Consider the following 18,558-nt stretch of genomic DNA (forward strand, 5'->3'; position numbering starts at 1 on the left):
CAATCAGATGAATCTGAATAATAACACAAATCAATCATATTACTCTGAGCTATGAGACTAAGCTGTTATAAACCAGGGTTGTTGTCTATGAGACTAAGCTGTTATAAACCAGGGTTGTTGTCTATGAGACTAAGCTGTTATAAACCAGGGTTGTTGTCTATGAGACTAAGCTGTTATAAACCAGGGTTGTTGTCTATGAGACTAAGCTGTTATAAACCAGGGTTGTTGTCTATGAGACTAAGCTGTTATAAACCAGGGTTGTTGTCTATGAGACTAAGCTGTTATAAACCAGGGTTGTTGTCTATGAGACTAAGCTGTAATAAACCAGGGTTGTTGTCTATGAGACTAAGCTGTTATAAACCAGGGTTGTTGTCTATGAGACTAAGCTGTTATAAACCAGGGTTGTTGTCTATGAGACTAAGCTGTTATAAACCAGGGTTGTTGTCTATGAGACTAAGCTGTTATAAACCAGGGTTGTTGTCTATGAGACTAAGCTGTAATAAACCAGGGTTGTTGTCTATGAGACTAAGCTGTTATAAACCAGGGTTGTTGTCTATGAGACTAAGCTGTTATAAACCAGGGTTGTTGTCTATGAGACTAAGCTGTTATAAACCAGGGTTGTTGTCTATGAGACTAAGCTGTTATAAACCAGGGTTGTTGTCTATGAGACTAAGCTGTTAGAATCTAGGGTTGTTGTCTATGAGACTAAGCTGTTATAAACCAGGGTTGTTGTCTATGAGACTAAGCTGTTAGAATCTAGGGTTGTTGTCTATGAGACTAAGCTGTTATAAACCAGGGTTGTTGTCTATGAGACTAAGCTGTTAGAATCTAGGGTTGTTGTCTATGAGACTAAGCTGTTAGAAACCAGGATTGTTGCCAATTCCATTTCAATTCCAGTCAATTCAGAAATAAAACCAAATTCCTATTCCAAAATCAAACTTTTCCTCATTAAAAAGCATTGAAAAGACTTGTAATTGGAATGTCATTCTACATCCTGAATTGACAGGACTGGAAATGGAATTGATCCCAATCCTGTTAGGCTGCATTTACACAGGTAGCCCAATTCTGACCAATCAGATCAGATCTCTTGCCAATAATTGGGCAAAAGATCAGAATTGGTCTGCCTGTGTAAACGGAGCCTTAGAGACACTTACCAGGATCAGCAGTATTCTCTTGTCTCTGTAGGCAGCGTAGCCTCCCAGGATGGAGAACAGTACAGTAATGGGTCCAAACACATTTTGTACGTACATCTCATGGAGGGTACTCCGATGGTCAAACTGCACTCACACAAATAATACAGGTCAAGGAAAAAACAATTAAAGGTCAATGAAATAATTGTGCATCTTTGTGTTGCTGTTAACATCACTTTAGGTGACGTACTGTAGGTTTTTACAATGTCATTTCACATCAGGTCATTTAAAGGTCAGTTAAAGGACCTGACGACTTTGGTAATTTACAGTTAATTGTAAATTGTGTTATTATTTTATTACATAAGAAGAAACTCTCTGAGTTATAAAACATTTGTCCAGTTGTTACCTCAGGAGGGTGTTGGAAGCTGTATGAAACCCCAACTACAAACAGAAATACCCCAGATACCTGCAAGTATAGATATTTTAGGTCCGTTACGGTATGTTATAAATGTATTAAGATACTGTATGACGTCATTATTGGAAACATACTACACTGCATATTACACAATACTTCAATATGTTTTACATTTTGTTATTGTATTTTAGACTAACATTTTGTTTTTAATATGACCCTTTTTTAGATACTAAATGTTACACAGGTGTTTTTAATGTGATTTATACACTGTTGTAATGATGAATCCATAACATAACCAATTAACTAAATAACTAATTAGCAACAAAAAAAAGGTCAGACCTGGCAGGTCAAACCAGTACGTACCAGAAGCAGGACATTGAAAGTGATGCACAGTCCTCTCGTGTACGTTCTGCCATTCCCCATAGTGCGATAAATAAGTCCTCGATCCCAAACAGTTGCTTCAAACTATAACTGGACGGATAATGGACTGAACACAAGACCCTGGGCTGATTTACTGTGTTTAAAGAGGATCCTTCAACTTGTTTCTGTTGGAGGGTGGAAAATGACCAAGTTTGGAAGGTTGTTTACTTTAACTACTACGTTAGTTGGCAGAAAGCCCTTGGTCACCAACTACAGCAGAAGAAATGGATCAAAATAGGTTTTATTTTCTTCTTGCCAGTTGAAAACACTTGGGCTTTATTTGTCCTACGGGAAGCACAGCACTTGTCTGGGTGGGATTGGAGAGTACAGCAGGTTCCTCTTCCTAGTGAATTCCAGGAAAACAGAGTAGATACACTGTACTTACAGGACCAGTCAAAAGTTTGGACACACTTACTCATTCAAGGGTTTTTCTTTATTTTTACTATTATTCTACATTGTTAGAATAATAGTGAAAACATCAAAACTATGAAATAACACATATGGAATCATGTAGTAACCAGAAAAGTGTTAAACAAATCAAAATATATTTTAGATTTTAGATTCTTCAAAGTAGCCACACTTTGCCTTGAGGACAGCTTTGCACACGCTTGGCATTCTCTCAACCAGCTTCACCTGGAATGCTTTTCCAACCGTCTTGAAGAAGTTCCCACATATGCTGAGCACTTGTTGGCTGGTTTTCCTTCAATCTGCGGTCCAAATTGGGTTGAGGTCGGGTGATTGTGGAGGCCAGGTCATCTGATGCAGCACGCCATCATTCTCCTTCTTGGTCAAATAGCCCTTACACAGCCTGAAGGTGTGTTGGGTCATTTTCCTGTTGAAAAACAAATGATAGTTACACTAAGCTCAAACCAGATGGGATGGCGTATCGCTGCAGAATTCTGTGGTAGCCATGCTGGTTAAGTGTGTCTTGAATTCTAAATAAATCACTGACAGTGTCACCAGCAAAGCACCCCCCCCCCCCCCCCCCACACCATCACACCTCCTCCTCCATGATTCACGGTGGGAACAACACATGCGGAGATCGGCCGTTCACCTCCCCTGCGTCTCACTAAGACACGGAGGTTGGAACCAAAAATCTCAAGTTTAAAATATATTTTGATTTGTTTAACACTTTTTTGGTTACTACATGATTCCATATGTGTTATTTCATAGTTCGGATGTCTTCACTATTATTCTACAATGTAGAAAATAGTAAAAAAAAAAAGAAAAACCATTGAATCAGTAGGTGTGTTCACACTTTTGACTGGTACTCTATTTTAATCAAATTAAATGTGGTGTAGGTGAGGATATCTGAACATTTAAAGTTGATATAACTCAGAATACTTGATGTAGCACAATAACTTGAAATAGTAAGTTGAAAAAGCACATATTTGTTTTCAGTGGATATACAAGTCCAGTAGCTCAACTCTGTAAAGAAGCTGGATCCTTCACTCTGCTCTGCACAGCATTACAATGAGCTGACGAGTTCAGATAGGAATGCCATTTGTAATCAGACGTCCAAGTCAAGGCACTGCCATTAAACAGAAAACATCAACACCTTTCAATTTAATTATTTTCTAAAATATTCATATTTCAGTCATAGTAGCCAAATTCAGTAGCATTGAAGTGAAATTTTAGATTTTTCCGGATCAACGCCACAAGTGCAGACGGACACCTCTTAGAGAGTATGTGAAAGGGTGGGGTAAGATTACTCAAGGCCACTGCAGTACTTTGGGTGCATTTACACAGGGAGCCCAATACTTTTGACCAATCAGATCAGATCTGAAAAAGATCTAACCACAATTTGTAATGGTGAGAGGTTAGCATGTCTTGGGGCTATGATATATGTGCGCCTGTAACTTTCTGACTCATAGCCAAGAAATCTGTAATGCATTTTGACATTTTTGCAGAGGTCTTAGTCACACAATTTTACATCTATCTAAGATGTTTGTTGCAGTATTTCTCAATGAAAAAATGTGCATGAAAACTAGCCATCACTTCGTAATTGACAACAAACACTTCATTGAGGAATCCCATCCACTCCTACTAGGAGTACTACTGTGGACCTCTGGCAGTCTCTATGGGGGTACCACAGGGTTCAATTCTCGGGCATACTCTTTTCTCTGTATATATCAATGATGTCGCTCTTGCTGCGGGTGATTCCCTGATCCACCTCTATGCAGACGACACCATTCTGTATACATCTGGCCCTTCTTTGGACACTGTGTTAACAAACCTCCAAACAAGCTTCAATGCCATACAACACTCCGTTTGGGGCCTCCACCTGCTCTTAGACGCTAGTAAAACTAAATGCATGCTTTTTAATCATTCGCTGCCCGCACCCGCCTGCCCGACTAACATCACTACTCTGGACGGTTCTGACTTAGAATATGTGGACATCTATAAGTACCTAGGTGTCTGGCTAGACTGTAAACTCTCCTTCCAGACTCATATTAAACATCTCCAATCCAAAATTAAATCTAGAATCGGCTTTCTATTACGCAATAAAGCCTCCTTCGCTCACGCCGCCAAACGTACCCTTGTAAAACTGACTATCCTACCGATCCTCAACTTCGGTGATGTCATTTACAAAATAGCCTCCAACACTCTACTCAGCAAACTGGATGCAGTCTATCACAGTGCCATCCGTTTTGTCACCAAAGCCCCATATACAACCCACCACTGCGACCTGTATGCTCTAATTGGCTGGCCCTCACTACATATTATTCGCCAGACCCACTGGCTCCAGGTCATCTACAAGTCTATGCTAGGTAAAGCTCTGCCTTATCTCAGCTCACTGGTCACGATACCAACACCCACCCGTAGCACGCGCTCCAGCAGGTATATCACACTGGTCATCCCCAAAGCCAACACCTCCTTTGGCCGTCTTTCCTTCCAGTTCTCTGCTGCCAATGACTGGAACGAATTGCAAAAATAGCTGAAGCTGGAGACTTATATTTCCCTCACTAACTTTAAACATCAGCTATCCAAGCAGCTAACTGATCACTGCAGCTGTACATAGCCCATCTGTAAATAGCCCATCCAATCCACCAACATCATCCCCATCTTGTTTTTATTTACTTTTCTGCTCTTTTGCACACCAGTATTTCTACTTTCTACCACATCATCATCTGCACATCTATCACTCCAGTGTTAATTTGCTAATTGTAATTACTTCGCTACTATGGCCTATGTATTGCCTTACCTCCTCACGCCATTTGCACACACTGTATATAGACGTTATTCTTTGTTTTGTATTGTGTTATTGACTGTACGCTTGCTTATTCTATGTGTAACTCTGTGTTGTTGTTTGTGTCGCATGGCTTTGCTTTATCTTGGCCAGGTCGCAGTTGTAAATAAGATATAAAAGTAAAAACCCTTTAAAGTACTACTTAAGTTGTTTTTTGTACTTCACATTTGCTATTTATATTTGACAACTTTTACTTCACTACATTCCTAAAGAAGATCATGTACTTTTTACACCATACATTTTCCCTGATACCCAAAAGTACTCGTTACAATTTGAATGCTTAGCGGGACAGGAAGTTGGTCCAATTCACACACTTATCAAGAGAACATCCCTGGTCATCCCTACTGCCTCTGATCTGGCGGACTCACTAAACAGAGAACATCCCTGGTCATCCCTACTGCCTCCGATCTGGTGGACTCACTAAACAGAGAACATCCCTGGTCATCCCTACTGCCTCCGATCTGGTGGACTCACTAAACACAAAGGCTTTGTTTGTAAATTATGTGTTGGAGTGTGTCCCTCATAGAGATTACAGGCTGTAGGGTGAAGTTACCCCGAGACTCTGATCGTGGGTCTGTTTAGCATTTTCCTCACCAATGGTTAAGGTTAGGATTGGGGGAGAGGGAGCTGATCCTAGATCTGTACCTAGGGGAAACGTCACCCTGAGCGACAGGACAGTCAACAATCCAACCACTTCCTTCCTCATTGGAAAACATGCTCATCTAGGTCACACGAAGACTATCCCTGCATCCAAAATGACACCCTATTCCCTATGTAGTACACTACTTTTGACCAGGGCCCATTGGGCACTATGTAGGGTATAGGGTACCATTTAGGATGAAGTCCTGTATTTTATGATGAGCACAGTAATAACTTCCGCCAGGTTGCAGTTCGGTTATAAAGTCGTACATTTAAACAGAGTAAAAACAAAGGGGCTTTTTCAGTAGTAGTTGGAAGTGTGTCCCACCTACTCTTGTGGTTACAATTCTGACTACAAACATTGTTTTCCAGTCCTCTGAAACAATGTACTGTGGTTTTGTCTTTTTAACACCACTGATCTGCACGTACTGCGTATACCTGCATGTGAGGCACAATACTGTTGAACAGGATGATGGGAACTATCAAAGCAGCCCTGATCTGCACGTACTGCGTGTACCTGCATGTGAGGCACAATACTGTTGAACAGGATGATGGGAACTAACAAAGCAGCCCTGACAACCTCCACAAGAAACATGAAAACATTAACCCTTTATACACGTCACTGAAAGCCAACAAATGATTAACTGAATTAAGCATTCGAGTTTAGAACTTTAGAAAAGGAGACAAAGTATTTAGAAAATAAGTTTATTTGACATTAGAGGAGTTACCAGACAGGAAAACTGGTGCTTCACGTGGGTGATTGTTTGACAATGCAATGGGCCCCTTCACTCGGCCACGTTATTTCCAGAACCCACAAACTTCTACATTGTCTCACATTAACAGAAGTGCTCAGCCTTTACTAAGGTATATTGGGGTGCAACACATTGGCAGTCCAAAGAAGGAAAACACTCAAACTGACCCCAACCCTAAACTTCACCCTAGCCTTAATTAAACCTAAGCTAAATTTAGTGCCTAATGAATATGACCAAGGAATGTTCCTCGTTCATTACGTGTTTCAATAGTTCAGTAATGGTACCGAGGAAGACCTATGAAGCCCAGGTGGATTCCATACTTACAATACAGACACAAATGGGTTCCAGAATTGTTATTCAGCTGTCCCCATAGGAGAACCCTTTTTTGGTTCCAGGTAGAACCCTTTTTTGGTTCCCTTTTGTGGAAAGGGTTCTACATGGAACCCAAAAGGGTTCTTCTACCTGGAACAAAATAGGTTCTACCTGGAACCAAAAATAGTTCTTCAAAGGGTTCTCGTATAGGAGACAAAGTGACCTTTTTAGGTTCAAGATAGCACCTTTTGTACAGAGGAATCAACACAATCTAAAGGGAACCAGGCCCAAATTCATAAAGCCTTTGAGAGTAGGAGTAGTGATCTCGGATCAAGTCCCCCTGCCCATGTAATATCAACACATGTTATCTTATTTATAAGAAGAAAACCAGATCCGAGATCAACCTTCCTTCTCTGAGAAGATGTATAAATATCAGCCCTGATTTCTTAATGAGTCATCCCGCCTTTGACATTTGATTTATTTCTTATTTATTTTGGGGGTAAAACAACATGTCAATCACTTCCTTCTTCAGTGGAAAACATGCAAATGCTCATCTAGGTCACGCAAAGACTACGACTGTGTCCAAAATGGCACCCTATTCCCTATGTAGTGTACTACTTTTGACCAGGGCCCATTGGGCACTATGTAGGGAATAGGGTACCATTTAGGATGCAGCCCTACATCTTAGTATGACCAAAACAATCACTTCTGTGAGGGTGCAGTTTGGTTAGATAGTCGTACATTTAAACAGAGTAAAACCAAAGGGACTTTTTCAACAGTTGGAAAACCCTTGTGTGGTCCCATCTACACTCTTGTGGTTTCATTTCTCACGACAAGCATTGTTTTCCAGTCCTCTGAAACAATGTACTGTGGTTTTGTATTTTTAACAGCACTGATCTGCACGTACTGCGTGTACCTGCATGTGAGGCACAATACTGTTGAACAGGATGATGGGAACTAACAAAGCAGCCCTGACAACCTCCACAAGAAACATGAAAACATTAACCCTTTATACACGTCACTGAAAGCCAACAAATGATTAACTGAATTAAACATTCGAGTTTAGAACTTTAGAAAATGAGACAAAGTATTTAGAAAATACGTTTATTTGACGTTAGAGGAGTTACCAGACAGGAAAACTGGTGCTTCACGTGGGTGATTGTTTGACAATGCAATGGGCCCCTTCACTCGGCCACGTTATTTCCAGAACCCACAAACTTCTGCATTGTCTCACATTAACAGAAGTGCTCAGCCTTTACTAAGGAATATTGGGGTGCAACACATTGGCAGTCCAAAGAAGGAAAACACTCAAACTGACCCCAACCCTAAACTTAACCCTAGCCTTAAATCTAACCCTGGTCCAGTTGTAACCAATGAGGAAATTCAACATGGGTTCGCAGGTCAGTCACGTCCCTCTAGTGTTTCCCATCGTACTGGTACGGAGGTGGTGGCGGGTAATAAGAGCTGGCGTGAAGATGAGCTTGTGTGGCAGGCAGCATGGGAAGAGCTTGTCCGGCAGGCAGCATGGGAGGAGCTTGTCCGGCAGGCAGCATGGGAGGAGTTTGAGTAGTTGCCATTTCCATGTTGGTTGCGTTTCTATAACTAAGATCCATGGTCACCTCAGCCAAGGAGGCTTTTTGGATTCTACGGATCATTACCAACGCCAGAAGCATTTCAATGGCCTGCAAGTAAGAGACAATGAAATGGGTTTTATATTCAACCTATAAGATATGGCTTGTCTATTGTAAACAAATGTGTTGTTTAATACTTAATTTATTAAAAATAAATCATATCTTCCCTTCCTCTCAATGAAGGCAGTTCTCTTTCTTTCCTGCCCAATGCCATTAAGAAGGCTAGTCAAGACCACCAATAAAGTGTTTGGCTTGTGAAGCCGCTTGGAAATTATTCTTCAATCACCGAAGCTTCATTAAAAGATCAAGTTTGATAGGAGCAAAACAGTGACATTCCCTTTGCGTCTATGTGTTGTAGGCAGACCTACATTATTTTACCTTTGTATCTGTGTGTTGTAGGCAGGCCTACATTATTTTACCTTTGTATCTGTGTGTTGTAGGCAGACCTACATTATTTTACCTTTGTATCTATGTGTTGTAGGCAGACCTACATTATTTTACCTTTGTATCTGTGTGTTGTAGGCAGGCCTACATTATTTTACCTTTGTATCTGTGTGTTGTAGGCAGGCCTACATTATTTTACCTTTGTATCTGTGTGTTGTAGGCAGGCCTACATTATTTTACCTTTGTATCTGTGTGTTGTAGGCAGGCCTACATTATTTTACCTTTGTATCTGTGTGTTGTAGGCAGGCCTACATCATTTTACCTTTGTATCTGTGTGTTGTAGGCAGGCCTACATTATTTTACCTTTGTATCTGTGTGTTGTAGGCAGACCTACATTATTTTACCTTTGTATCTGTGTGTTGTAGGCAGGCCTACATTATTTTACCACTGCAGCTCCTGTTTTGGACGTGTGTAAAACCCCCTCCATGATGTAGCCTAAGTGTGTAAAACCCCCTCCATGATGTAGGCTAAGTGTGTAAAACCCCCTCCATGATGTAGGCTACGTGTGTAAAACCCCCTCCATGATGTAGACTAAGTGTGTAAAACCCCCTCCATGATGTAGACTAAGTGTGTAAAACCCCCTCCATGATGTAAGCTAAGTGTGTAAAACCCCCTCCATGATGTAAGCTAAGTGTGTTAAACCCCCTCCATGATGTAGACTAAGTGTGTAAAACCCCCTCCATGATGTAAGCTAAGTGTGTAAAAACCCCTCCATGATGTAGACTAAGTGTGTAAAACCCCCTCCATGATGTAGGCTAAGTGTGTAAAACCCCCTCCATGATGTAAGCTAAGTGTGTAAAATCCCCTCCATGATGTAGCCTAAGTGTGTAAAACCCCCTCCATGATGTAAGCTAAGTGTGTAAAACCCACTCCATTATGTAGGCTAAGTGTGTAAAACCCCATCCATGATGTAGGCTACGTGTGTAAAACCCACTCCATTATGTAGGCTAAGTGTGTAAAACCCACTCCATGATGTAAGCTAAGTGTGTAAAACCCACTCCATGATGTAGGCTACGTGTGTAAAACCCCCTCCATGATGTAGGCTAAGTGTGTAAAACCCCCTCCATGATGTAGGCTACGTGTGTTAAACCCCCTCCATGATGTAGACTACGTGTGTAAAACCCCCTCCATGATGTAGACTAAGTGTGTAAAACCCCCTCCATGATGTAGACTACGTGTGTAAAACCCCCTCCATGATGTAGACTACGTGTGTAAAACCCCCTCCATGATGTAAGCTAAGTGTGTAAAACCCCCTCCATGATGTAGGCAACATGTTTAAAACCCCCTCCATGATGTAGGCTATGTGTGTCAATGCCCATCATGAAACGACAATTGAACATCTTGGTGAATACCGGTGAACCTCGTATTTAGAAGTTATTTTTCTTGTAACAATTGTTTATTTTCCTATTTATTTTTATTTATTTTTATCCAAAACCCCTTACCCTAGGCCTAGGTAACAAAGGTTCAACAGCATTACGTCATGTCTTATCTTATGATATCATTAGGCTACATTTTACATGTATTTATTGTTGTTGAAAAATCAAACAGATTGCTTGTTTTTTGTAGAATTTGATTAAAACCTAACTGATTAGAATGATTCACCGTCCTGGTTTTATGGTGAGAACGTCCGTGGCGTGCACACAATGCAACTTCTGGAGAAGTGTGAATGAGATCTGTAACCAGGTTCCAATATGTCTATAAAACATTACATTTGGAAGCAGTATTAGAGTGAGTGGACATTCTCCTTTTCTTTTTATATAGGATCTTTATATAGGATCTTTATATAGGATCTTTATGTAGGATCTTTGTACAGCTACTGTGAACTAAACTCTCCGTAGTCTACGTTGTTTTAATATTATATGTCCACGGGGAGCAATTACAGTGCATTCGTAAAAAATTACGTTACAGGCTTATTCTAAAATTGATTAGATTATTTTTCCCTCATCAGTCTACACACAATATCCCATAATGACAATGCAAAAACAGGTTTAGAAATATATCAACATTTAGGAAAAAAAACTACAGAAATACCTTGTTTACATAAGTATTCAGACCCTTTGCTTATAAACTCAAAATTTAGCTCAGGTGCATCCTGTTTCTATTGCTCATCCTTGAGATGTTTCTACAACTTGATTGGAGTCCACTTGGTGTAAATTCAATTGATTGGACATGATTTGGAAAGGCACACACCTGTCTATATAAAGGTCCCATAGTTGACGATGCATGTCAGAGCAAAATCCAAACCATCAGGTCAAAGGAATTGTCCGTAAAGCTCAGAGACAAGATTGTGTCTAGGTACAGATCTGGGGAGGGTACCAAAACAATTCTGCAACATTGAAGTTCCCCAAGAGCACAGTGGCCTCTATCATTCTTAAATTGAATAAGTTTTGAATTACAAAGACTCTTCCTAGAGCTGGCCACCTGGCCAAACTGAGCAATCGGGGGAGAAGGGCCTTGGTCAGGGACCAAGAACCTGATGGTCACTCTGACAGAGCTCCAGAGTTCCTCTGTGGAGATGGGAGAACCTTCCAGAAGGACAACCATCTCTGCAGCACTCCACCAATCAGGCCTTTATGGTAGAGTGGCCAGACAGAAGCCATTCCTCAGTAAAAGGCACATGACAGCCCGCTTGGAGTTTGCCAAAAGGCACCTAAAGACTCTCAGACCATGAGAAACAAGATTCTCTGGTCTGATGAAACCAAGACTGAACTCTTTGGCCTGAATGTCAAGTGTCACGTCTGGAGGAAACCTGGCACCATCCCTACGGGGAAGCATGGTGGTGGCAACATCATGTTGTGGGGATGTTTTCAGCGACAGGGACTGGGAGACTAGTCAGGATTGAGGGAAAGATGAACGGAGCAAAGTTTTTATTTATTTAAGTAGACAAGTCAGTTAAGAACAAATTCTTATTTTTTGACGGCCTACCCCGGCCAAACCCGGACGACGCTGGGTCAATTGTGCGCCGCCATATGGGGAAACCAATCACGGCTGGTTGTGATACAGCCTGGAATTGAACCAGGGTCTGAAGTGACACCTCTAGCACTCAGATGCAGTGCATAATACTGCTGTGCCACTCGGGAGCCCCCCCGCCCCCCCACACACAAAAAAAGTACAGAGAGATCCTTGATAAAAACCTTGTCCAGAGCTCTCAGGACCTCAGACCGGTGCGAAGGTTCACCTTCCAACAGGACAATGACCCTAAGCACACAACCATGACAACAGAAGAGTGGCTTCGGGACATGTCTCTGAATGTCCTTGAGTGGCCCAGCCAGAGCCAGGACTTGAACCCGATTGAAAATCTCTGGAGAGATATGAGTGTGTCTGTGCAAAGCTGTCATCAAGGCAAAGGGTGGCTATTTGAAGAATCTCCAATATAAAATAGATTTAGATTTGTATTTAGCAAAGATGTGATAGGTCTACATTTTGTTATTTTGTTTCTGTAAGCTGTTTAACAAACTAACGGACTAACATTGGATTTGGAGTTGATTCCAAGGCAAGACTTGTTTATTCATCAAAACCCAGCCCTTTCGCGCCAACACCAGCAACTGCGCCTATCATTGTGGTTGTGAAAATAGCAAAAATATTTCACCCCCGAACCTATAGCGCTTAATTATTAGTCATTAATTAAACTGTTTAACAGACTATAACAGACTTACATTGGAATTGTAAGCTACCACCAGCGCTAAGATTGACCTATGCATTAGGGTTGTTGAAATAGAGCACTAAATCACTGTGGATTAAATATGGTGGACTTGATCCATGTGAAGTGAGGGAGAAAAATGGCTCTTCTCCGGTACAAGTACAGCACTCACCGTAATGACCACGTAGAAAATACAGGTGTTCCTCACAATATTCATGTCCATGTACATCTTCACAACTAGATCAAGACAAGGCTGAAATAATACCAACAAAGGAATTACACAATGAATAACAACGCCAACAGCTCTATGTCATGTCTAGCTGTTATAATAACTAGACTACTGTATGTATAGGACATGTTATGTCTAGCTGTTATAATAACTAGACTACTGTATGTATAGGACATGTTATGTCTAGCTGTTATAATAACTAGACTACTGTATGTATAGGACATGTTATGTCTAGCTGTTAGAATAACTAGACTACTGTATGTATAGGACATGTTATGTCTAGCTGTTAGAATAACTAGACTACTGTATGTATAGGACATGTTATGTCTAGCTGTTATAATAACTAGACTACTGTATGTATAGGACATGTTATGTCTAGCTGTTAGAATAACTAGACTACTGTATGTATAGGACATGTTATGTCTAGCTGTTAGAATAACTAGACTACTGTATGTATAGGACATGTTATGTTGAGCTATTAGAATTATAATAACTAGACTACTGTATGTATAGGAAGTGGTATGTCTAGCTGTTATAATAACTAGACTACTGTATGTATAGGACATGTTATGTCTAGCTGTTAGAATAACTAGACTACTGTATGTATAGGACATGTTATGTTGAGCTGTTATAATAACTAGACTACTGTATGTATAGGACATGTTATGTTGAGCTGTTATAATAACTAGACTACTGTATGTATAGGACATGTTATGTTGAGCTGTTATAATAACTAGACTACTGTATGTATAGGACATGTTATGTCTAGCTGTTAGAATAACTAGACTACTGTATGTATAGGACATGTTATGTCTAGCTGTTAGAATAACTAGACTACTGTATGTATAGGACATGTTATGTCTAGCTGTTAGAATAACTAGACTACTGTATGTATAGGACATGTTATGTCTAGCTGTTATAATAACTAGACTACTGTATGTATAGGACATGTTATGTTGAGCTGTTATAATAACTAGACTACTGTATGTATAGGACATGTTATGTCTAGCTGTTAGAATAACTAGACTACTGTATGTATAGGACATGTTATGTCTAGCTGTTAGAATAACTAGACTACTGTATGTATAGGACATGTTATGTCTAGCTGTTATAATAACTAGACTACTGTATGTATAGGAAGTGGTATGTCTAGCTGTTATAATAACTAGACTACTGTATGTATAGGACATGTTATGTCTAGCTGTTAGAATAACTAGACTACTGTATGTATAGGACATGTCATGTCTAGCTGTTAGAATAACTAGACTACTGTATGTATAGGACATGTTATGTCTAGCTGTTAGAATAACTAGACTACTGTATGTATAGGACATGTTATGTCTAGCTGTTAGAATAACTAGACTACTGTATGTATAGGAAGTGGTATGTCTAGTTGTTATAATAACTAGACTACTGTATGTATAGGACGTGTTATGTCTAGCTGTTATAATAACTAGACTACTGTATGTATAGGAAGTGGTATGTCTAGCTGTTATAATAACTAGACTACTGTATGTATAGGACATGTTATGTCTAGCTGTTATAATAACTAGACTACTGTATGTATAGGAAGTGGTATGTCTAGCTGTTATAATAACTAGACTACTGTATGTATAGGACATGTTATGTCTAGCTGTTATAATAACTAGACTACTGTATGTATAGGACATGTTATGTCTAGCTGTTATAATAACTAGACTACTGTATGTATAGGACATGTTATGTCTAGCTATTAGAATAACTAGACTACTGTATGTATAGGAAGTGGTATGTCTAGCTGTTATAATAACTAGACTACTGTATGTATAGGACATGTTATGTCTAGCTGTTATAATAACTAGACTACTGTATGTATAGGACATGTTATGTCTAGCTATTAGAATAACTAGACTACTGTATGTATAGGAAAACCAATACTCACTTGTTTGTAAACAAAGCCATACTGTATACAGGGAGAAAATACATGAATTTCAGTGTTCAGTCCATACAAGTATACAGTGAATGTACAGACAGTCCTAGTGTAATTTCTGTACATCTATTACCCAGTTTTACCTCAGTAAGAACACAGGACTCTAGTCGGAGAGGATCGCATCTACACGAGGAGGGGACATTAGATCCCCAATCTTCATACCCATTGACCAATCCACAGCATTTCCCCTGTTCAGAATTAAGAAGAGTGAAACAGGAAACAGGACAAACGGCAAGGCAATACACATTTAAATACATATTTAACAGAATTATTTAAAAAGTACTTTTTTAGGACAACTTTTCAGTTTTTCTGATTGTTTGTTGATTAAAGTGAAACATTTAATTACATGGGTGTGGACGGTTGCTTAAGATCTAGTTTAGACCAGTTTAACTGATCATATAAAACCACATCCTGTTAGAAAATATCTTACAATGGTTTGCAGTGACGCCACTGTTTGTACCTGACCTCTTCCGTTTGTGTGCAATGGGATGTACTCTTCATGCCAGGCTTTCATCACATTTTGATGCTGGAGATTTTTTGGTGGGGATTGGACACAGAATTAATTAAATACCAACGTTATTTTTAAATATTTGTTTAATTAAATTTTTATGGACTTGAACTTGTAATTCTGTCTTACCTGATGTGGAAGGTAGTAGGCCAGAAACCACAGTCCAATGCACCGAAGACAAGATCCAAATGAAAACTGCATCACCCAATGAATAAAGTAAACATTATATTGGTCGCAATACACTGTACACCGTGATAGACTTGACTTGGTCTTAGTAAAACGGGTCAAATAAAAAGTATTTCTTTGCTCTTGGCTTTTTTAAAGGGGAAATCTGGGATTGAGACATCGGGTTTTGGACTTTTAAATTAACAATATGTAGCTATTTATTATTGAAGAATATAATTTACAAAGCCTCAGGAGCTTAGATCAAACATATTCCGGTTTGAGAGTGGTTACATTTTTCAAGCCCCATCCCTCAGCGGTTTGCAAAATAGCAGCAGGATGATGCCATTGTTTGAATCCCAGATTGCCCCTTTAAGAACTGAACTTACCGTGGTCAGGAAGTTCTTGTTCTTCTTACGAGCTCCATGCAGACCCGTGATGCCAAGGAGAAAGGACACCACACCTGCTGTGAAGATAGTCCATCTGACTGGAGACAGACGTTCATCTAGGTCCTTCAACATTAACACACACCCCTCAGACAGGAGACAGACGTTCATCTAGATCCTTCAACATTAACACACACCCCTCAGACAGGAGACAGACGTTCATCTAGATCCTTCAACATTAACACCCCTCAGACAGGAGACAGACGTTCATCTAGATCCTTCAACATTAACACACACCCATCAGACAGGAGACAGACGTTCATCTAGATCCTTCAACATTAACACCCCTCAGACAGGAGACAGACGTTCATCTAGATCCTTCAACATTAACACCCCTCAGACAGGAGACAGACGTTCATCTAGATCCTTCAACATTAACACACACCCATCAGACTGGAGACAGACGTTCATCTAGATCCTTCAACATTAACACACACCCCTCAGACAGGAGACAGACGTTCATCTAGGTCCTTCAACATTAACACACACCCCTCAGACAGGAGACAGACGTTCATCTAGGTCCTTCAACATTAACACCCCTCAGACAGGAGACAGACGTTCATCTAGGTCCTTCAACATTAACACACACCCATCAGACAGGAGACAGACGTTCATCTAGGTCCTTCAACATTAACACACACCCATCAGACAGGAGACAGACGTTCATCTAGGTCCTTCAACATTAACACCCATCAGACAGGAGACAGACGTTCATCTAGGTCCTTCAACATTAACACCCATCAGACAGGAGACAGACGTTCATCTAGGTCCTTCAACATTAACACCCATCAGACTGGAGACAGACGTTCATCTAGGTCCTTCAACATTAACACACACCCATCAGACAGGAGACAGACGTTCATCTAGGTCCTTCAACATTAACACCCATCAGACAGGAGACAGACGTTCATCTAGGTCCTTCAACATTAACACACACCCATCAGACAGGAGACAGACGTTCATCTAGGTCCTTCAACATTAACACCCATCAGACAGGAGACAGACGTTCATCTAGATCCTTCAACATTAACACACACCCATCAGACAGGAGACAGACGTTCATCTAGGTCCTTCAACATTAACACACACCCCTCAGACAGGAGACAGACGTTCATCTAGGTCCTTCAACATTAACACCCCTCAGACAGGAGACAGACGTTCATCTAGGTCCTTCAACATTAACACCCCTCAGACAGGAGACAGACGTTCATCTAGGTCCTTCAACATTAACACACACCCCTCAGACAGGAGACAGACGTTCATCTAGGTCCCTCAACATTAACACACAGTAGTTTGTTACAATGCAGTTACTACAAGATGAAAATAACAGGTTAAAAAATGTTGCTTACATTTTCACTACTCTTGTAATACTTCCAAGGGGTGACAATGAAAGTCATGCCATCGATCTGAAGAAAAATACATTTTAGGGAGAAAAACGATTATAAAATAAATATATTCATAACATTGGAGACCAATTTCAGATGTAAAAAAAAAAGGCATCCGTTAAAGATTGATTAAAAATAAATACAATATAATAACATGATATTTAAGTGTTGCCGTTACCACTTGTAGGATTGTGAAGAAAAGCAGCCAGCCTCTAACAGAGCAGGAACAACACATGCTGCAGCTCTGGTCTCACCTCTGACTCGCTCTCTGAGAGAATGTGCATTGAAGCTCTGGGTTTTATGTCATTTCCTGTAACTGACAAGTGTCTTGACAGTGATTTTACAGAGTTCCTCTTAGACATCAGGTTGGTGTTCATTGGTGCACATCATAGAAAAAACTAAAGCGTTTCTTATTGGACAGGTTCAGTTAGTCCCTCCCAGGTTGTTATCTGTCTTCAGTTTGGTGCCTAACGAATACAACCCAGGACTGTTCCTGAGTCATAAGGTTGTGTTGTAGTTCATGACCCCACGAAGACATACAAAATACAGATGGATTCTATACAGGTTATATGGGGAGTACTGAGGAATCAACACCATGTAAAAGGGAGCTGGGCCCATATTCATAAAGCCTCTGAGTAGGAGTGCTGACCTAGGATCAGATCTCCCCCACCGTCCATGTAATCTGACCTAGGATCAGATCTCCCCCACCGTCCATGTAATCTGACCTAGGATCAGATCTCCCCCACCGTCCATGTAATCTGACCTAGGATCAGATCTCCCCCCACCGTCCATGTAATCTGACCTAGGATCAGATCCCCCCCCACCGTCCATGTAATCTGACCTAGGATCAGATCTCCCCCCACCGTCCATGTAATCTGACCTAGGATCAGATCCCCCCCCACCGTCCATGTAATCTGATCTATTACATAACTGAACCTAGATCAGCCCTCCTACTCTGAGGCTTTATGAATATGGGACCGGATTTCTTAATGAGTCAAAGTTGTTCTCTGAAGAGGCGGGCTGGAGGCGGGGAAGCAAATGAGGGGAACCAAGTGAAGGGGAACCAAGTGAATTACTACTTCTTTATTTGTGATGTGCCTCAAAAAGGGGAAACAGCCATAAAGACATTGGTCACAGGCCTTGAACATAAGACATTCTGACATTTACTGCAATCATTATACAACTCAAATATATAACAGGTAAATGTATATACAGCGTGATCAATA

At 40.5% G+C, this 18,558-nt stretch overlaps 1 protein-coding gene and 1 long non-coding RNA gene across 3 annotated transcripts; both read right to left on the bottom strand.

The window, feature by feature from the left end:
* Positions 1–1,163: 1,163 nt before the first annotated feature.
* On the bottom strand, positions 1,164–2,018 carry LOC120032207. The gene is made up of 3 exons (XR_005473796.1): positions 1,909–2,018; positions 1,537–1,596; positions 1,164–1,277 (listed from the first exon to the last, which is right to left on the bottom strand). It is a non-coding gene; the product is annotated as an uncharacterized LOC120032207 (long non-coding RNA).
* Positions 2,019–8,072: 6,054 nt separating this feature from the next.
* Positions 8,073–17,580, bottom strand: LOC120032235 (tetraspanin-8-like). 2 transcript variants are annotated; one of them, XM_038978229.1, is made up of 9 exons: positions 17,511–17,580; positions 17,297–17,353; positions 15,891–16,013; positions 15,469–15,534; positions 15,262–15,357; positions 14,915–15,019; positions 14,784–14,804; positions 12,806–12,886; positions 8,073–8,600 (listed from the first exon to the last, which is right to left on the bottom strand). In XM_038978229.1, exons 1-9 carry the CDS (start codon positions 17,565–17,567, stop codon positions 8,334–8,336), a joined length of 873 nt encoding a protein of 290 aa, XP_038834157.1. In that variant the 5' UTR covers positions 17,568–17,580; the 3' UTR covers positions 8,073–8,333. The 2 variants fall into 2 exon arrangements, 1 of the variants encoding a protein (XP_038834157.1); XR_005473799.1 differs by lacking the exons at positions 14,784–14,804; positions 14,915–15,019; positions 15,262–15,357; ... (2 more) ...; positions 17,297–17,353; positions 17,511–17,580 and having other exon boundaries at positions 12,806–14,235.
* Between the last annotated feature and the right edge of the window lie 978 nt (positions 17,581–18,558).

This window comes from Salvelinus namaycush, chromosome 38, assembly GCF_016432855.1.
Source record: "Salvelinus namaycush isolate Seneca chromosome 38, SaNama_1.0, whole genome shotgun sequence".
NCBI lineage: Eukaryota > Metazoa > Chordata > Actinopteri > Salmoniformes > Salmonidae > Salvelinus > Salvelinus namaycush.